Raw genomic sequence first — 18,773 nt, 5'->3', positions numbered from 1 at the left:
ACAAGTTGGACGCACAGGAACAGAGGGGTTGAGGGCCCTGCTCAATGAGCTTACATGCTAGAGGGAGTGGGGTAAAGTGACACAAAAGGTAAGGATAGTATTAGACTAGTGACTGTTGCAGAAGAGGAATTAGTTGGGAGCTATTAAGAGTTATATATATATATATATATATATATATATATATATATATATATATATATATATATATATATACACGCAATATAGAAAAAGGAGATGCACTCACAGGTCTTTAAATACGTGGAAAAAAAATGGTGCTTTATTAATCCATAGAAAGTATACAAAAATCAGTCGATTTTTGTATACTTTCTATGGATTAATAAAGCACCATTTTTTTCCACGTATTTGAAGACCTGTGAGTGCATCTCCTTTTTCTATATTGCTTATATATTGGACGCCAGAGATTTGCATCCAGGCAATAGATTTATATTTATTTTTTTGTAAGGAGAGTGCCAAGCCTTCACCTTAATATATTATATATATATATATATATATATATAAATATAAAAATACACGTATAATTAAATTACATATATATATATATATAATAACTATATATATTGTATATAAATATTATAAAATACAAATAAGTAATTTAAATTAAATAAAAACATGTAAAAATAAAAAAATAAAAAATATAGATCTATATGAAATTTTATTCTAACTGTATTTTGATAGTAATATATATATTTATATCAAAATACACTTAGAATGAAATTGTATATATCTGGGGGGCGGGGCCTGGCCGCAGAACGGAGCAGTCGCATGTCGCTGCTGCTCCTGCTTACCACCGTGCACACCGTCGACTACCGACGAACAGAGGCTGTGAACCACAACATAACGACTCCCAAACTACTGGGGCTACTGAGACCTACGTGTAGACACCAAGCAAGGTGATCTTTGCACCGGTCCCGACCCGCACGGGGTTGCGGCCTACGAGCATGGCGGCGGTGAGGGAGACGGCCGCTCTCTCACTGCTGAAGCAAGATACGAGACAAGGTTGGTGCCCTCGTTCCCCCCCCTATGGACCGGCGGGGGTTATCCCGGTCCCCACCAATGGGACATACGTTGATCCAACAACTGCACCTACCCACTCAAGGCTGGACTTCGGATGTTCTGGGTCCAGCCACATGGCGGGAACCTCGCAAAGCACACTCCTTAAACCACCCAGGGACGCCTTGGAGTTCCTACACCAGTTATGCACACGCCTGTGGAGGGGGCACAATACCAAGGGCCTGCCTTACAAACGAGGAATAAGAGAATTGGCGGCCTGGATCCGCCCGGCTACCCGGCGCCACCTGTGGGTGATCCCTCCACGGAAGGCAAAGGCGGCCTCTCAACGGAAACGCAGCCTAGGCGAGGCCTTCCCGAACCATGTCGGCAAACACGAGGTGGAGGTAGGACCCAACCCAAGCAAGCTCCTGAATACACCCCGGACTCACCGCCAAACACACCCAGCCACCAAAGGGGCCACACGATCTTCTTCCGAGCTGGGGGTTCGTCTAGAGGTAACCCTCCCACGCCACCCATACACCCGAGGGGACAGCCATGCACCGGCAAACCCTCAGGCCCACGACCCTGTTGATGGGGCCAATGGACTTGTGGCAAGAACCCCTACCAAGGCCTCGGGCCGAAGACACAAGGTCCCCAGACACCAAGCGCCCGGTCGGAGCGGGCGGAGAGCAGGGAATCGGGAAAACCCGGGCAGAAACGATGCTGAGAACACCGCGCCGGACCACGAGGCGGTCTGCCTCCAGAAACATCCTAAAGGCATCGGGTGAACTGTCTCAACAATCCGCACCTCAGCCACCAGTCTAGACACCGGACGGACTTTGGGTGCTATCTTACTGCTATAATTGTAAGGCAGTCTAGAGTCACTAACGTTATTATCTGCTTCAGTTTAACCCCTTACCTTGGTTTTGCTAGCTATAAAGCAATTATGATTCGTATACAGTGCCTAAACTAAACAATAATCTAAACCTAACTAGAACTATCTAAGTCACGTTTGCAACCAGCCTTAATGTTATTACATAAAAAGCGCAAGGTGTCTCTAAAATGGTGATAATGCTTTCTGTGGACGTTGAAACTGTAATGGATAATTCAGACCTATGCACTACCACACTGTTATACCTGCTGTACTGTGAATCTTAAGCCTACAGAAATCTTTTGTCACTAGTGACCTTAACTCGCGACTTCATGACCAAACGCAGATTTTTGTTATGTTATTCACAATGGTCCTGCAAATTTGCCGACTTAGATGTGTTAAGCGACAGTTATCCAGAGGCAGGTCTATTAGTCTACTAGACCAACTTAAGTCTGCCATGCTTAGCGTGTTTAAACTACTTTATTGCTGTTCTAAAGCCTGAAATTTCTATGTATTTCCACGACGAAATTTGGCAAAACACCTGTGCTCACATGTTTTAAAAATGTCGTAACTTGTGCATAGCTTAACTTACCTGACCAGTACCACTAACGCTGAACTAGCCAGACCTGCTTGCATATTGAAGTTAGCATGTACTTAGCATAAGTAACTAATGTTTTGTTTTTTTTGTTATATATGTGTAACCTGTCGCCTGACTGGCATGACCTAGCGAGATACTAATCCGGATCCTACGATCCTTAGCTTGTATTTTCAAATTGGAGCTTAACTACGTTACATAAAAAAAAAAAAAAATTAGGCATTGAAAATCTGGAAATGTACGTTAACTATGAGTATTGTTGTACCAACCCTATAATGTAACTCGCTTTAACGTTTCCTCCGTCTTCTCTTTTGTACCCCATACTATATGCCTTAATAAAAATCAGATTGACAAAGAAATTGTATATATCTATGTATATATAAATAAAAATACGAAATATACATATGTCCATATACAAAATTACATAAATGATTATATAAATATACACGTAGACTTCAAATATATAAATATGCATATATATTTAAATTCTATGTGCGTATTTATGTAATATTTTTACATAATTAAGTAATTTTATTGATTGCAATTTAAAGGAACCTGCCTGCCAACCCAGGTTGAAAGTCCAGAGAATTTAATTTGCTAGCACTATATTTTACCCTGTAACTTTCAATGACACCCTAAAACCTGTACATGGGGGGTACTGTTTTACTCGGGAGACTTCGCTGAACACATATAATTAGTGATTCAAAACAGTAAAACATATCACAGCGATGATATTGTCAGTTAAAGTGACTTTTTTTTTGCATTTTTCACACACAAACAGCACTTTTACTGATGATATAAATTGTTGTGATACGTTTTCCCTTTTTTGAAACACTAATATTTGTGTTCAGCAAAGTCTCCTGAGTATAACAGTACCCCCCATGTACAGGTTTTATAGCGTTTTTGAAAGTTACAGGGTCAAAAATATGGGTCAAATATTTTCACATTGAAAAAGGCCAGGTTGGTTACGTTGCCTTTGAGAGCGTATGGTAGCCCAGGAATGAGAATTACCCCCATGATGGCATACCATTTGCAAAAGAAGACAACCCAAAGTATTGCAAATGGGGTATGTCCAGTCTTTTTTAGTAGCCACTTAGTCACAAAATTAGCGTTCAATTTAGTTTACTTTTTTCAAACACAAACAAATATGAATGCTAACTTTGGCCAGTGTTTTCGACTAAGTGGCTACTAAAAAAGACTGGACATACCCCATATTGAATACCCTGGGTTGTCTACTTTAAAAAAAATATGTGCATGTGGGGTGTTATTCAGAGATTTATGACAGATAATAGTGTTACAATGTCACTATTGATACATTTTAAAAATGTATGTTTTGAAACTGCAATATCCTACTTGTACCTATAGCCCTATAACTTGCAAAAAATCGTGTAAAACACTGGGTATTTTTAAACTCAGTACAACATTTTGAATCTATTTAGCAGTTTTTTTCATTCGCTTTTGGAGATGAGTAAAAGATTTTTCAAGTAAAAGTAAAAAAAAAAATGTATTTTTTTTCCAATTTTTTATCATATTTTTTTAAATTAAATTACATGAGATTATATAAATAATGGTATGTAAAGAAAGCCCCTTTTGTCCTGAAAAAAAAAAACTATATATAATTTGTATGGGAACAGTAAATGAGAGAGCGGAAAATTACAGCTAAACACAAACACCACAAAAGTGTAAAAAGAGGCCTGGTCGCAAATGTACAACATCGCAAAAACAGTCCAGTCCTTAAGGGGTTAAATTAAGTTAGATCCGATTGAAAATGAAACCCATTTTTTGAATGCAGGCTGTGTCAGTCACAGCCAGAGGAGGTGTACCTAGGGCTGCATGAATAGAAAAAGTGATTTAACTCAAATTGCAGTGAATTGAGCAGTAAAACCTCAGAGGCATGATCTATACACAATATTTGCTTTATTAAGCAAAAGTATTTTGGTGACTATATTGTCCATTTCAATTTTTTTTATTTTTTATTTTGGCACGTTACGTATATTCCAAACTTTGTATTCTGTAAACAGACACTTGTACTCCAAAATTAACTGAATTTTCTTCTTACATCAATCTTTGATGTCTTGCAGAAAGCACCAACTGGATGCACATGATCATAAAGTATGATGACACCAACCATTACTCTCATACAGAACATGAGAGTGTCTTCACTTGTAAACCGACTTCTGTATTCTCTGCCAATTAAAAACCAAACAAAAACAAAACACAAATTAATCATTTTAAAACAGCTTACAAACAGGGGACCTCCTGACATGTTAAACAGATACATTCTATATAATATTCCTGGTCAGTTCTGATGCAGTGAAACAAAAATATAATCTAAAATTTCAGCTGTTATAAAATATCACTTCTGTCACCCTCACTGAATAAAATGCATTTCTGATCTATCCCATTAAGAAACATTTCACGCGGGAGGGAAAACCTAGGGTTAATAATTTATGAAGTAGATCAAATATGGCACTAGAGTTATACACTAAAAATAATGTCTCCCTCTAAATTTTTAGAAAACTGCCACATGGAATTCCTGCCTGCTGAAGCTTTCCATCAAGTCTAACTATAGGTATCAACTGGATAATCAACACAGGATACTTCATTCCAGACGGGATAACAGTCATTGTCTGTATGTAACGGCAAGACTCAGAAATATGCTTTTTGTAAAAATACTAAAAGGCTGACTTTACTTGGTATCCAAGTTGGTTCACACTGGCATTGTGACTACTCCAGCAAGGAAAAGGCTAATCTTCGAATTCCCCATTTATGAAAAACTAAAAACCTTGTATTACATAAAAAAAGGAAAAAATAAATAAAGAGGCCCTCAAAAAAGCTTATTTTGTAAACTAAAAGGATGATCAAATAAATTCAACAGTATACATTTTTTTCTGCACACAATTCCAGAGTGCAGCGGTTGTTAGTGATGTACGGTCTGAAAATGATGCAGTGGGCAATTTGACTTTATAGACTTCCTCGAATGCCAGATTTTTTTATATATAATTTAATATCTCAAACAAACAAAAAACGTACATATAAAATTGCAAAAATAAACTTACGGAGTTTCCAGCATTACTTTACATACACTGGCCATTGTACTCAAGCAATCGGTGGTATTTTCGATGGGTAACGTTTTATTCTACAGGGGTTGAAAACACAAAAATATATATTTTATTAAATTCTCTTTGAGGAAGAAAAAATAAAAAAGCGTATTGAAATGAACTCTGTCTATAGAGGATATCAGTAACTTACTTCAGACACAAAGTTTGTTGTAGAATTGCTAAGAGTCTTTAACATTGGCGTAGCTTCGGCGTAAAAAAGGGACATTCGATTGGCCATTTCATTGTTTACTTCATTCTCAATATCTAACTATTAAAAACAAAATAAATCTAGTGTTAGGAAGGAGCACCAGCAAAATACATTTTCAAGTAAGCAATATATAGGTTTTAGAATATAAAATTATTTCAGGGTTTTCAACACAGTGTGAACCTTGGAGAAAAAAAAAGCTATTTAAAAGGTAAAGTCACATAGCCACAATATGAATAGTCCTCACAGAAGGACAAGATGGACATACAAGTTTAAACGCTTTGTCTTTTATTTATTGTTTTCTTCAAAAAGTTGAAAGAGTTTGGCATTAAAGGGACCACTTCAGCTCATTGAAGTGGTGTGGGTGCAGTGACCCTGTCCCTTTAACCCTGTAATGTTACTTATTGCAGGACTATGACCGCTTCTAGTGGCTATCAATTAGACAACCACTAGAGGCACTGCAGGAGGACAAACGTCCATGAAATCCCCATAGGAAAGCAAGAGTTTTCTAAACTCAAACTAGTAAGGAAGTATTTGTTCATGATCAAGACAAACCAAAATTAAGATCTAAATGATTAAATTTACATAGAGTTATTTTAAATGAACTTCGCAGTTAGCAGAACCTTTTCCTGGTTTGGGGAGTGCTCACAGCAGGTACTGCATAGCCTGGGAATATGCAGTGAATGCTGGGACTTTAAATAGGACTATTTTCATTATTTATTTTTTGCATATATTGGATTTTTAAATCGATATAAATAAAAAATAATCAATATCAACCTGGTGTGTACCTAACTTTCTACTGCAGTATTGATCTTCTCCTATAAACACAGATCACACAGTCGAGACGGTTTATACTGATGACATCACTGGGAGACTACTAAATAAGAAAGGTTAGGCAAACGAACACTAACCATTTAGGCAACTTTCATACATTTTTGCCAACAAATTATGCAGAAAAACCAAGTAAGCAACCTTCAGCTTTTAATTTCAGACAAGGAATGAACAGCTGAAGGATGTTGAAACAGCCAGGAAAACTTGCACTGACATCACATTTTACAAGCATCTACCGCACAAAATATGTGAGTGACTTTGCTCTCGCATACTCTGTACTATTTAATACTTTGTATGGAGAGTACCGATTTGCTAGCAATCAGTTATTTTCAAGTGCGTAATTGGCAGGTTTCTATGCTTTCTGAAAAGATTTTTGAAGCACTTATCTACAAGACATGAGGCACTGAAAAAAATAAAAACTGGTCATTTTCCGACCTTTTTGTGATATAATCGAAGTTTAGTTACTAATTATAGCAATATGTCGGCAACGGACCACTCAGCGTGGTGCAGCTGACAGTGGGGATCCTGGGTAATTAGCACATTACTGAATCTTAAAAGCTTAATGTAAAAAAGACGAGAATTTCCAAGCAGTCATAGACCTCAAACACTTTTCTCATAACTGCATTATCCATATGAACGCAAAGAGGTCAATTAGAATGTCGTTATTCATTTGCTGAAAAATATCAATGCCAAACTAACATTTTTAGGTTGATCTACATGGTTGCCTGCAACTGCACTTTCACAATGTATAGGTTTTTTACTTTTTTGTTTTACGCTCTACACATACCGTAAACATCACTGACAGTTATGTTAAGTAAAAAGATGGAGTAAAGTAGAAATCCTACAGACTTTGAAAGTGTAAGGTGAAACCCAGGAAATGAAATGTGCTCAGATTGTCTCCAGTGTTCCAGAAAGACTTCATTTGGTTTATTTCACAAACTTCTTGGCCTTTCACTTTCAACAGGCAATTCATTATACAATTATATGGCACACAAGGTGACCTTTTCCCAGTAACCACCACTACACAGAGAGCTTTTTATAGTCTATTCAAATATTTCCTATGCCTTTAATCTCTGAAACCTAACTCATTGCTTTAAAAAATGTAATAACTTGAGCCACATACTCACATGCATGTTGTTTATTCGGTTACGACTTATTGTCCGCCTGTAATAACTAAAGTCGTTCTGAATTGCTGGGTTTCTCATCTGCAAACACAAATAAAACGATGGAATAATTTGATTCCAAATAGCATCATGTATTCTGTAACAGCTGGTTACAGGTTTCTTAATACCTTCAGTTCATCGAAACGTAGAGTGAAATGCAGAATTTCAGCAAACTCTTTAGCGAGAGCCTGTTCTCGCTCTAGATGTTGTGTAGGAGTATACGGCGGGCAGGTTAAAGATTCCAGTAAGCTCTGCAAAGCTTTCTCTAGAATGAAAAATATAACAGGAGAAAATCAATAAATAAAGGATAGACCAATAAGAACAATATTTTGCTTCCTCGGCTTAGCACTGGGTTTATGCTACAGCTGTATTTTAACAGTTAAGTTCAACTGGATGGACGGGTGCGCCATTTTTATATATGGTGCTTTAACATTACATAAGGTATATATGCCACACGCATGTGCTAGTTTAATTCCTTGTTAACTTAAGTTATTTAGGAACTATGTGTGTCTACCCCTATTGCTGACAGCTTGCTAATACGGATTAGTACTGAACAAATTAAATTATTTTTACTCTACAACGGAACAAATCGATGTGTCTTGGATTTACCTGTGGAGTCGTCGTCAACGAATAAGATTAGACAAGGTAAATCCTGGATGGATTGATTTATTCGTACAATAAGAAGAGTTTGATTAGTTCGACCCTAAGCCTAATACTGATGTTCATGCACTTTGTCCACGTGTAACACAGGCTGTCATATTGGAGTATGTTCAAAGCCATAAAATAATAAATGGGAGACTTTTTATTTTGTTGTTACAATATTCATGGGGTTACACTGTGTTTTATCAGCTACGATCTTAGAACATATCTTTGTTTAAACAACTCCGTGTCTTCTTTATTAGGTTTACCATGATCAATTAAAATTGCGACTCATGTAACAGAAATTCAGGAACCAATTACTTTGCTTCTTTGCAACTCCTGTTAGTCGCCTGGTAATGCTCTTAAACCTTGCATAAAAACCTAAATGACATTTTTTCATAGCCAACACATACTGCCAAGCAGCAATTAATGAAAGCAATTGTATTGAGGATTTATGGCATTTACACTCTTTTCAGGAAGAATTTGTTTTTGTTTACACAATTTGTCCGTGGACCGTGAAGTCACACCTTTTCCAGGGTGGTCCAACCCAATGCTTCTGATTGAGGAGCACTGGGGCCCTAATTTACAAGCTCTGCGAGAGCCACATTAACATTTAAGCTTCTCGATAGGCAAGCACTGATTCAATGCTTTCCTATGGGGGCCTCCATGTCATGTAACCTTTTTAATTGGTGGGGGGGGGGGGGGGGATTGTCCGATAACTTACCAAGTCTTAAGGAAAATTCATAAAATCTTTTCAGTCTCACTACTAGCGGGCATACTGAATTCCATGCTTTTTCCTGGAGTTGCATTCCATTTGGATTCTGTATAGCCTGCAAAGTACACACCGGTATTATACAAGATTATTTCAATTTAAATAATGAAACTACATATTTTGGAGTACTAAAACAAGCATACATCAACCATGTTTTGTTTTAACCCAGAGGTTTCCAGAACATTTTACACCGAGGAGCGACTTTTAGAAAACAATTTAAAATTAATAAGTACACCCTAGTAAATTTCCATGCAGTAGTTATGGTGCCTAATCTGTCCCTTTACTTGAGAAACATTGCAGCTCACAGTGGCAGGAGGATAATTATTATACAGAGCAGTCGGCGTTACATGCAGTGCATGGAGGAGGGTCAGTAACTGTTGGTGTTTATGTGTGTGACGAGGGAAGGAGGAGGAATCCGAGCACAGCTAGTACCACAACCACTACAGCGCATTGTAGGGTTTATGGTGTGCGGCGAGTTTCATAAATATAGGTTTTAATTAAAAAGCTACAGCAATGACAACTTTGCAAAACTTTGCAGATTAACATATGCTATAGTACAACATATCATATTTGTAAATATAAAGATAAGTAAACAGAATACTATAAGCACTGGGTAGAGATAGTTCCCCATCAAAACTTTATACTTCAGGTTAGAGACGTAAACATTTAAAAGTACGTTTATTTTAAAGAAGTAAACAATACTTTTAAGACACATGCAAAACTTGTGAAAAAAGTACACAGACTATGTAAGATTTATGTCAGTTTTCCCTCTGATCACACAGACGATCATTTAGCGTCACAGAGCCTTGAGCACAGACCAGACTGCCATCATTCAGTTTTCTTCAACTCTCACTGTGAGGTCCAGTTAAGACAACTTTAAATTTAAAGAGAAGATGTATCACTCAAAGGACTAAACAGTGAGGAACTTGCATTGACTAGAAACCATTTCCATTCAAATTGAAGCCGGCATGTTCAAAATAGGAAAAAAGGATCGTGGTCAACCACATTTTTTTTTTTTTATTTAAGGGGCACTACAATTGATCAGTGATTTTGACCGAATGAACAGCGTTGCATAATTTGTTGGCGCTTTTATTATTTCATAATAATGAAAAAGCACACACACACACAAAAAAAAAAAAAAGTCTGTGTATTGAATGTGCTACAATGTGCTTTAAAAGTTTTATAAGTACAGGGCGTTTCACGGCTGTCACCATCACACGTATAACTAGGTTGGTACACAAACATTGATTTGATATGAAGACTTTCACATTGTGATATTTAGATTTTCATTTTGACTGGTTACGTTAAGGCATACATCTCTTATTTCTTGTCCAGCGCCTTTGTAAGCCTGGAGATCGTAAAGAATACTTTCGGACTCCTGCAAAACTGCATTGACCTGGTTCCACACCTCCCTTTCTCCTTCAGTAGGTTGAGCATCTAGAAAAAGAGAAGTCAATTAGCTTTAAGATAAATTGTGTCATTATTTGTAACGTGAGTGATAATTATTATACAGCCAGTACAAATAAGAATTAATTTTTTTTTAATTGTGCTTCCTCATAGAATATTAGACAAACCACTATCACTTGTCAGATTCCCAAACCTCATTTCTGCCAGCAAAGATATGGTTTTAAAACATGTTTATGCCAATAAATGGGTTGTGATCCAAACTTAAAGGGCCACTCCAGGCACCCAGATCACTTCTGCTCATTGGAGTGGTCTGGGTGCCAACTCCCACTACTCTTAACCCTGCAAGTGTAATTATTGCAGTTTTCATAAACTGCAATAATTACCTTGCAGGGTTAACTCCACCTCTAGTGGCTGTCTACTAGACAGCCACTAGAGGGCACTTCCTGTTTCCTAGCACAGGAAACCTGTGCTAGAGCATCGCTGGACGTCCTCACGCTGTGTGAGGACCTCCAGCGTCGCTCAAAACCCCATAGGAAAGCATTGAAATGATTTTTCAATGCTTTCCTATGGGGAGACGTAATGCGCATGCATTAGGTCTCCTCGGCCGGTGGGCGGGATCAGTCTCGCCCACCAGCCGACGCAATGGACAGGAGGAGCGTCGCAGAGGAGGAGACAGCGGCAAGGGACATCGCCGCTGCCTCAGGTAAGTGACTGAAGGGGTTTTCACCCCTTCAGTAACCGGGGATTGGGGGTGGGAGGGAGAGGGACCCTCCAGTGCCAGGAAAACTGATCGTTTTCCTGGCACTGGAGTTTCCCTTTAAACAAACCAAAAAAAAAAAATATATATATATATATACATAAAAAATTGGTCGAATTGATGGTTGGTCAATGGTCTATTAAGAACATCTTAACATTCTTATTTTCACATAAAACATCCATCAATATTATGGATCATAAACACAGATAGCATTGTGAAAAATAAAAGTTGAATGAATGTATTATGTGGACTGTGGCTTTGGTATCTGTGTTCATGTTTTTGCAGAATGGATACAATAAGCAAGGACGGCTTCCTTCATACAATAAGGTTTCTTGCTCCAATCACTACAACAAGCGACCAATGATTTCTTATGCCATAATCACTGCTGCACAAGAAATGTTAAAGGCTAGTAAAGGACATATAGATGCTATGGAGGTCTGGCATTATACCTCTTTGCTACCACTTTATTTCTTTGTTTCACCCTCTTTAATGATGGGAAACGATAGCCTATACTAGCAAAGTTCTGTACCATTTAACACAGAAAGTGGAATACGGATATGTATTCACAGCAAGTCTGAGTGCAATGTAAATTGCCAGGAATTTAAAGCAACTGTCAAATCTGGGTCTAAAGTAGCCAATTTGAATACATAGAATACAAACAATCACTTGAATTTCCTGACAATTGTTACGTGAATAACCACGTGAATCTGGAACATTATCTCATTGCTGTTCCTTTAAGGCCCTTATTATGAAGAAAGACTATAGTGGTGGTTTGTAAGTGTTAAAAACAACAACAACAAAAAGTACCTTTCGACAGCACAGAGTGGATATATTCTATGCTAATATGATCATTAAATAATGTTAGAAGGGAAATCCAGGTCTGTCCTGCCTGTACAAATATTATTCAGAAATCATACACTCTTGGCAATAAAACAACAACAACAAATACCGCTAGTTTAACTTGCGCATGTATGCATTGATTGGAACAGAGAACGCAGTCTGACATGATTTATTAAAGCCATACTATTTCTCTGCATTTCTATATGTTTACGGAGGTTTAAATCAGGACCACTCAAAAAATATATAAAAAAAAAAAAAACTTACAAATTAAAAGGAACATGAGGGCAACTGATACTGGCAATGGAGCGGTCCTAAAAGGGCCCTCTATTCCCCCTACACTTAAATGTCTTGGCAGTCTTTGCTAGGCTTGAAACAATGCAAGCATTTTTGACAAGTATGGCTTTTCTAATACAGTCAAAACACCCCTGTGTACTAAGGCCAAGAAATTAAAGTAACCAAGAAGGCCCATTCAGAGAGAGTACATTTGATTATAGAGGAACTTGCATACATACATTATAGGAGTCGAGAAAATACCAAAAGGTCTGATAAAGCAAGGCTGCTGAACAATACATATCTTCTTTCACTAAACATGTAGATTATATACAGTCACAGCCAGTATAATTCATGTAACAAATATCCTGCTTTAGAATCTAGTAATCCTTACACTCTACTGAAACAGCCTTAACCAAAGGCATCCAATAAACTACCAATAGACTTTACACAATTGTCTCCACTGATTCTTTTAAAACTCTATAGTGCTTTCAACACTCTGAATGTGGGTATTTATGAAATTGCTCCTTGATTGACTCAAGTCATTCTCTGGTTAGCTATCTGTGACAAACTCCCTTTTTTAAGGGAGTTTGCCGTGAGTTTTTGGAGGGGACTGCTTGGCAGCCTCCTGCCCTGTGACTATAGCCCCTTTAATTTACTGTGATTAAAACTACTATTTGTGCATATTGGGACTTGGCACAATGCCCCTTTACACCTTCGAAGTGATCGAAGTGGAACTTCGAACTACCGAACAGCCAGACCACACACAAGTGGAGTGTGCAGCCAATTTACCTCCCAGGCTGGGAGTTAACCGCAGCCAAATTAACGAACGGCTGTGTGGTCGCCGTTCGTATCGTCGAACATGTGGCGGCGGCCATCTTGTTTAGTCAAACGTGTTCAGCGGTGTTTTGTCGTAGAACGCCTGGAACGGTTTTCGGCAACTATTTCCACGAACACCGCTGAGACTTGTACCTTCCGTGCATTCGGCTAAATCCATACTTACGGAGAGCTATTTCTAGAGAGCAACGGCACGAACACCGCTGAACTTTACCTTCTCCGGGAGTCTAACAGAGTTTGACAATTCAAACGCCACTTTAACATTGGCTATTTGCACCAACGGCCCCGTTCGTGCATTCAAACTGAATGCTGTATTGGAAATAGACCGCCCAATTCTCTGAAACGGTTTTGGGCATGAAAATGTGCGTGCAGTCGGTCAAAAGAGACTTCCAGGAATTTCCTGAACCCCTGATCTGGGTGATTTTTGGATATGTTGTTCACCCAGATCAGAGCTATCCAGGGATATGTTAGAGTGTTTCTGTACTTTGGGTAAAAAGGTGTGTTTTCTGCCTGTGGGTAATTGAGTTGGTCCATTGTCTTTGTTAATTGTATCACAGGCAGATGGGAGGGTTTGTGTACAGTAACTGGGAGTGTTCAAGTGTAAAACTTTTTTTATTGGATTGTGAATTTCATGTCCTGTGCTCCACAAGGTCCACCTGGGCGGAAATAATATATAAAAGAAGCCTGCAGTTCTACTTCAGCCTCAATCTAGAGTCCTGTCTCTTATTGGGGGAATCTGCTACAAGGGATTGCTATGCTCTTCATACTCCCTTGAATAATTACTAAGCTCTTGTAAGCGCTTGTTCCTGCTTAACTCTGGTGAAAGAGGTTCACCCACTGGAATTTGGAGCCTTGTCGTAGGCCCAGGGTGGGCAGGAGACGGCGAGACCCAAACCAAGCTGCAGCAGTTTGTAGGGTCTGCAGTGCTTATGGTTTCAAGTGGAGTGCTTGGAGCCCTCGGGAAGCACTTGGAGCATCTGTCAACGGAGGTAACCAGTCGGGGTGCAGGGTGATCCGTTACACTATCCATTCTCTGTTAAGGTTTTAAAAAGACCAGTTCTTTTGAAATGCTTGCATCTCAAAAACAGTCCTCATCTCTTATAACTTTGACTCAACGGTTTACAGTGCCATCCAACAATTTGTAACAATATGTTCCATAGCAAAACTACCAATGCCGCATGTGAAATTACGCCTTTAGCAGGTTTTACCCCAAAGTTTGTGTTGTGTGTTCAGCACCTCTGCCTTCCTTCATCTCTGTGCTTGCAGTATGAACGAGCGTTAGCCAGGCCCCCATTCAGAGAAATAGTTCTTGGTTTTACTAGGAGGGTCAAAATATTGCCTGTTACCCAAGGTGACAGAATAAAACATATCAGCATATTAATCCAGTTTGGCAGAGATTTTTTTGGGGGGGGGTCGGGGGGGAGGAGTTTCCTTTGGGTGAGTGCCTGTCTACTTTGTTGAACCATTGAATCAGCTTCTATCCTGCTCAAATCAACAACCACCTTCTACAGCTCTAGAAGACTGGAAGCAGCAATGTTGCTCGGCGAATCCAGGCTAGTGCCAAACCATGGAAAAGCGGTTTGACAGGTTACGATGAGTCCGGGAACTCCTGTTGTAGTTAATGTGTGTGTAATTATATATATATATATATATAAAAATTTACATAAATTTAAATGATGGGGTAATTAAAAAAAAAAAAAAAACTATACACACTACATTACATAGATAATGCATTAATAAGATCCTATAGCTTCATAATTTACAGTAGCTGCCTGCATCTACAGACTGATCTCTCCTCACTGGGAAGAAAAAGCTGTAATGAGGATGGTCTTATTCTTACCTCATAAACTTGTGCTCAGCAAGTGTTTATGGAATATATAGCAGTTCCAGTTATCAGAACTGGGGATTAAGGGATAACTAGTTAATCCCCCAAGAACAGATCCACTCATTAGGTCTGATCCGTGTTGGACCGAGCCACTGACTGACTGCAAAATCTAAAACCTGATGCTTTCAGCACAGCAATAATAATACCCCACGATTAGATGTCACACCACTGTGTTTACCTCCCTAATGTACATTTCCTGCTTCGCATAACAATTTTATAAGAAGAAATTGTCCCTTTTACAATGCATGAAATATAATCAGATACTGCGTACACTGAGGATCAGTAACGAAAAACACAATATTGTGCAACGTGTGTTACAACGATGATAGAACAGATGTTACCATGACACATGCATATTAGTGGCAAGACCATGCAACAAGCATTTCAAATCAAACACACAATCCATAGACTTGGAATATTCAAAAGTCTGAAAACAAAGGGCAAATAAAATAAAATTTTAAATCAATGTAAAAACATTATAATAAAAAAAAAAAAAATTGTATATGAAACAAAACCTGATTTACACAAAAAAAGTAGATTTTCTTTTTTGTACACAAACAAAAGCCTAAATGTATTTATTTATTTTAACTGAAACGTGTCTGCATTGACACATTAACAAAGAAAATTCACAGATTTTGAAACATGCAAAACAAGAACATGCAAAAGCCATGCATGTAGAATTTAAGATCTGCAGCAATCTTAGGTTCGGTTGAGTGAGCCAGAGAGGTGGAGATTTTTATTTATTTTTTAAACCCAATTGGTATTTGAAATCTTTGATAGTCACAAAAAAAGCATTTTCAGTTTTCGGACCATTAAAAGGCACCCAGACCACTTCACTTCAATGAGCTGGTCTGGGTGCCAACTCCCATCACCCTTAACCCTGCAAGTGTAATTATTGCAGTTTTTATAAACTGCAATATTTACATTGCAGAGTTAAGTCATCCTCTAGTGGTGGTCTACCAGACGGCCACTAGAGGGACTTCCGGCTTCTTAGACAACTTTTGGTCATCTAAACGACACTGGACTTCCTCACGCTATGCACAAGGACCTTCAGTGTCGCCGGAATCATTGCCATTGCCGCGCATGCGCATTAGGCCTCCCCCGCCGACATGGTGGCAGTGAGGAACGTGGGCGGAGGCTGATCCAGCGCCGAGGGACATCGGCGCTGGATTCAGGCAAGTGACTGAAGGGCTTTTAACCCCTCCAGCGATGTCGGATGGGGGAGCGGGAGGCACTCCAGTATTCTCTTGTGCCAGAAACACGAGTTTGTTTTCCTGGCACTGGAGAATCCCTTTACCCTGTGCTTGGAAAAACAAACAAACAAAAAAAAAAAAAACTTTACCAAGGCTTCAATAAAAGAATGACTAGAGCTCACCTAGGGTTTTAGGGCCCGGCACAAAGTACAGCTTGCATTCATTAAATAAATGTACAGTTGTGCATTAAAGGAGCACTATAGGAACCAAAACAACTTTTCTGCTATTCAGGAGTTAAATCACTTTGTTTATGGAGGTCTAATTACTCCTCCCAGCATGTGACCTGCACAGCCTTCCTAAACATTCCTTTAAAGTGATCTAATGTGTAAACCTCTTATTGCACATTCTGTTTGATTTAGAATTTCTAATCTCCTGCTCTAGAGCCTTCTAGACCCTGCAGGAGCCTCCTATATGTGATTAGACATTTTCATCTCCTGCTTTGTAAATTGCACTTTAAAGCAAGTTAACATCTGAATGAAAATTAAACCATATTTTGTCATGCAGGCTGTCTCAGTCACACCGGATGGGAGGTGTGGCTAGGACTGCATGAATAGAAACAGAAGTGACTTAACTTCTAAATAACAGAACTGAGCAGTGAAACTGCAGGGGCATGATCTATACACCAAAACTGCTTCATAAAACCTAAATGTTCTGATGCATATAGTGTCCATTTAATAAATAAAAATGAGCCAATAAACATGAACATTGAAGGAAGTCTGACATTTAATTTATTTCAATAGGAATTTTAGAACTTTTCAGTATATATGCTCACCAAATGGCTAACAAATGCCTTAATAAAGTTAGCTAGAATGAACGTTTGAGTTACTCTTCTATACCATCAGCACTTAAGACTGTGCCGCGATGAAACTTTCCAAAATCAATTTGTACTCCTCCTTTTAGTCTAACACAACTTTGACACATTCTAACAAAAACAGATTGTTTGCAAATCTTAAAAAAACATGCAAAACACATGCAGTTAGAGTGTTAGTAAAAGAAACCAAAAGCCAAGCAAGAGGTTTGCTCACTTTCAAAGTCAAGGAAAAAGTTTGGCCCCTGATCAAGCTCTGTGCATGTAAGAACTTTTAAAAGATTTCCCATTTGGTTCCTGGAAAATAGAAAAAAGGAAGAGAAAGAAGAGGTGCTAAGTGGGTGAGATATTCATAAACATGCAGGCGTGTGGATGTTTCCAGTGCAAAGGTTAGGTGTTCCATCTGTGGTGCGTTTCCAGTTCATCAGACCAGCCCAGGAGAAAAACAAAAGGTCACCAAATTTGACTTTTCTTTGCGACAACACACTTCAGAAAAAAAAAACTTACTTTCAAAGTCCAGGAAAAAATGTGGATAGTTTTCAATTTCCCTGGTAAGCACTTTAAGAAGATTACCCATCCCAGCAAACCTAGTGGATGCAATATAAAACAGCACATCGTTATAAATGCATAAACGTAAAAATAAAAAACTCTAAATCTACGGGTTTCATAATGTAGACTAATTAATTATGCAGAAGTGGACAGTCTTGGCAATGATGCATAGAAAAATCAGCAAGTTAGGTGGTACCTGCAAAAAAATATTTATAAATTTCAAAAAAATAAGAATATTTCTTTTACCATAAACAGTTGCTTAAATATGATAAAGTACTACCGGTGTTCTCTAAATACAGTGCACTCTGAAAAGAGAATATTATTTCCCATACAAATTGGACATTGCATGTATGTATGTATGTATTATTGCAGCATACAATGCGATAACATATCAGACCAATCATTAGTAATACCTAGAGGCTCTCTAATCAATACAATCCATTAAACCGTGTCAGAATGAATTTGGCACCATCTCTCGGTTCTACATCACATGGTTTGAGCTTATTGACACAAAACAAGGGTCTCCAGGACATCCATGACCATGTCATTGCTCAGTCTATTGCTATTGCGCAAGTTACACTATTAAAGGGACGTTATAGGTACCGAGACCACTTCATCTAATTAGGACAAAATCACGGTTTAGCGCCCATTTATTAATCTAACAAAGTGCAACACAAAAAGTAAAAACAAAAATCAATAACCATGGATGGTTGTATTCACTAAACAATGAACTGTGAATTGAAACTCAGATTGTAAAATTTAGGCAAATTTGGAGACTAGAACACTCAGTATACAGTTTCAGTGTGCCATTTAGTTTTAGATTCACTATATCTTGGAATTTAGAGATTATACCTCTAAATCTCCAGTAAGCAGCTGAATCAGGGGAGCGATGTGAATCAAATCCACACACATTTGTTTAGTAAATGCAATAAGCGTGTACACATTTCTCAGCAGACAGGAACTGGAGACTGTGGCTTGC

At 38.3% G+C, this 18,773-nt stretch overlaps 1 protein-coding gene across 6 annotated transcripts in view; it reads right to left on the bottom strand.

The window, feature by feature from the left end:
* Positions 1-18,773, bottom strand: part of CYRIA (CYFIP related Rac1 interactor A) — an 81,256-nt gene that overhangs the window by 4,262 nt on the left and 58,221 nt on the right. For 2 of the 6 annotated variants that reach the window (XM_063442143.1, XM_063442144.1), the window contains exons 3-10: positions 17,753-17,832; positions 10,504-10,625; positions 9,141-9,246; positions 7,906-8,042; positions 7,742-7,819; positions 5,730-5,846; positions 5,537-5,616; positions 4,537-4,663 (exon numbers count right to left, since the gene is read on the bottom strand). In XM_063442143.1, coding sequence (XP_063298213.1) covers positions 4,537-4,663; positions 5,537-5,616; positions 5,730-5,846; positions 7,742-7,819; positions 7,906-8,042; positions 9,141-9,246; positions 10,504-10,625; positions 17,753-17,822 — 837 coding nt within the window. In that variant the 5' untranslated portion in view covers positions 17,823-17,832. Of the gene's footprint in view, positions 1-4,536; positions 4,664-5,536; positions 5,617-5,729; positions 5,847-7,741; positions 7,820-7,905; positions 8,043-9,140; positions 9,247-10,503; positions 10,626-17,462; positions 17,543-17,752; positions 17,833-18,773 lie in introns of those variants that run through there. The other 4 variants (XM_063442140.1, XM_063442141.1, XM_063442142.1 and 1 more) reach the window with 3 other exon arrangements.

This window comes from Pelobates fuscus, chromosome 2, assembly GCF_036172605.1.
Source record: "Pelobates fuscus isolate aPelFus1 chromosome 2, aPelFus1.pri, whole genome shotgun sequence".
NCBI classification, from domain to species: domain Eukaryota; kingdom Metazoa; phylum Chordata; class Amphibia; order Anura; family Pelobatidae; genus Pelobates; species Pelobates fuscus.
This window is presented reverse-complemented; position numbering and strand designations above follow the sequence as displayed.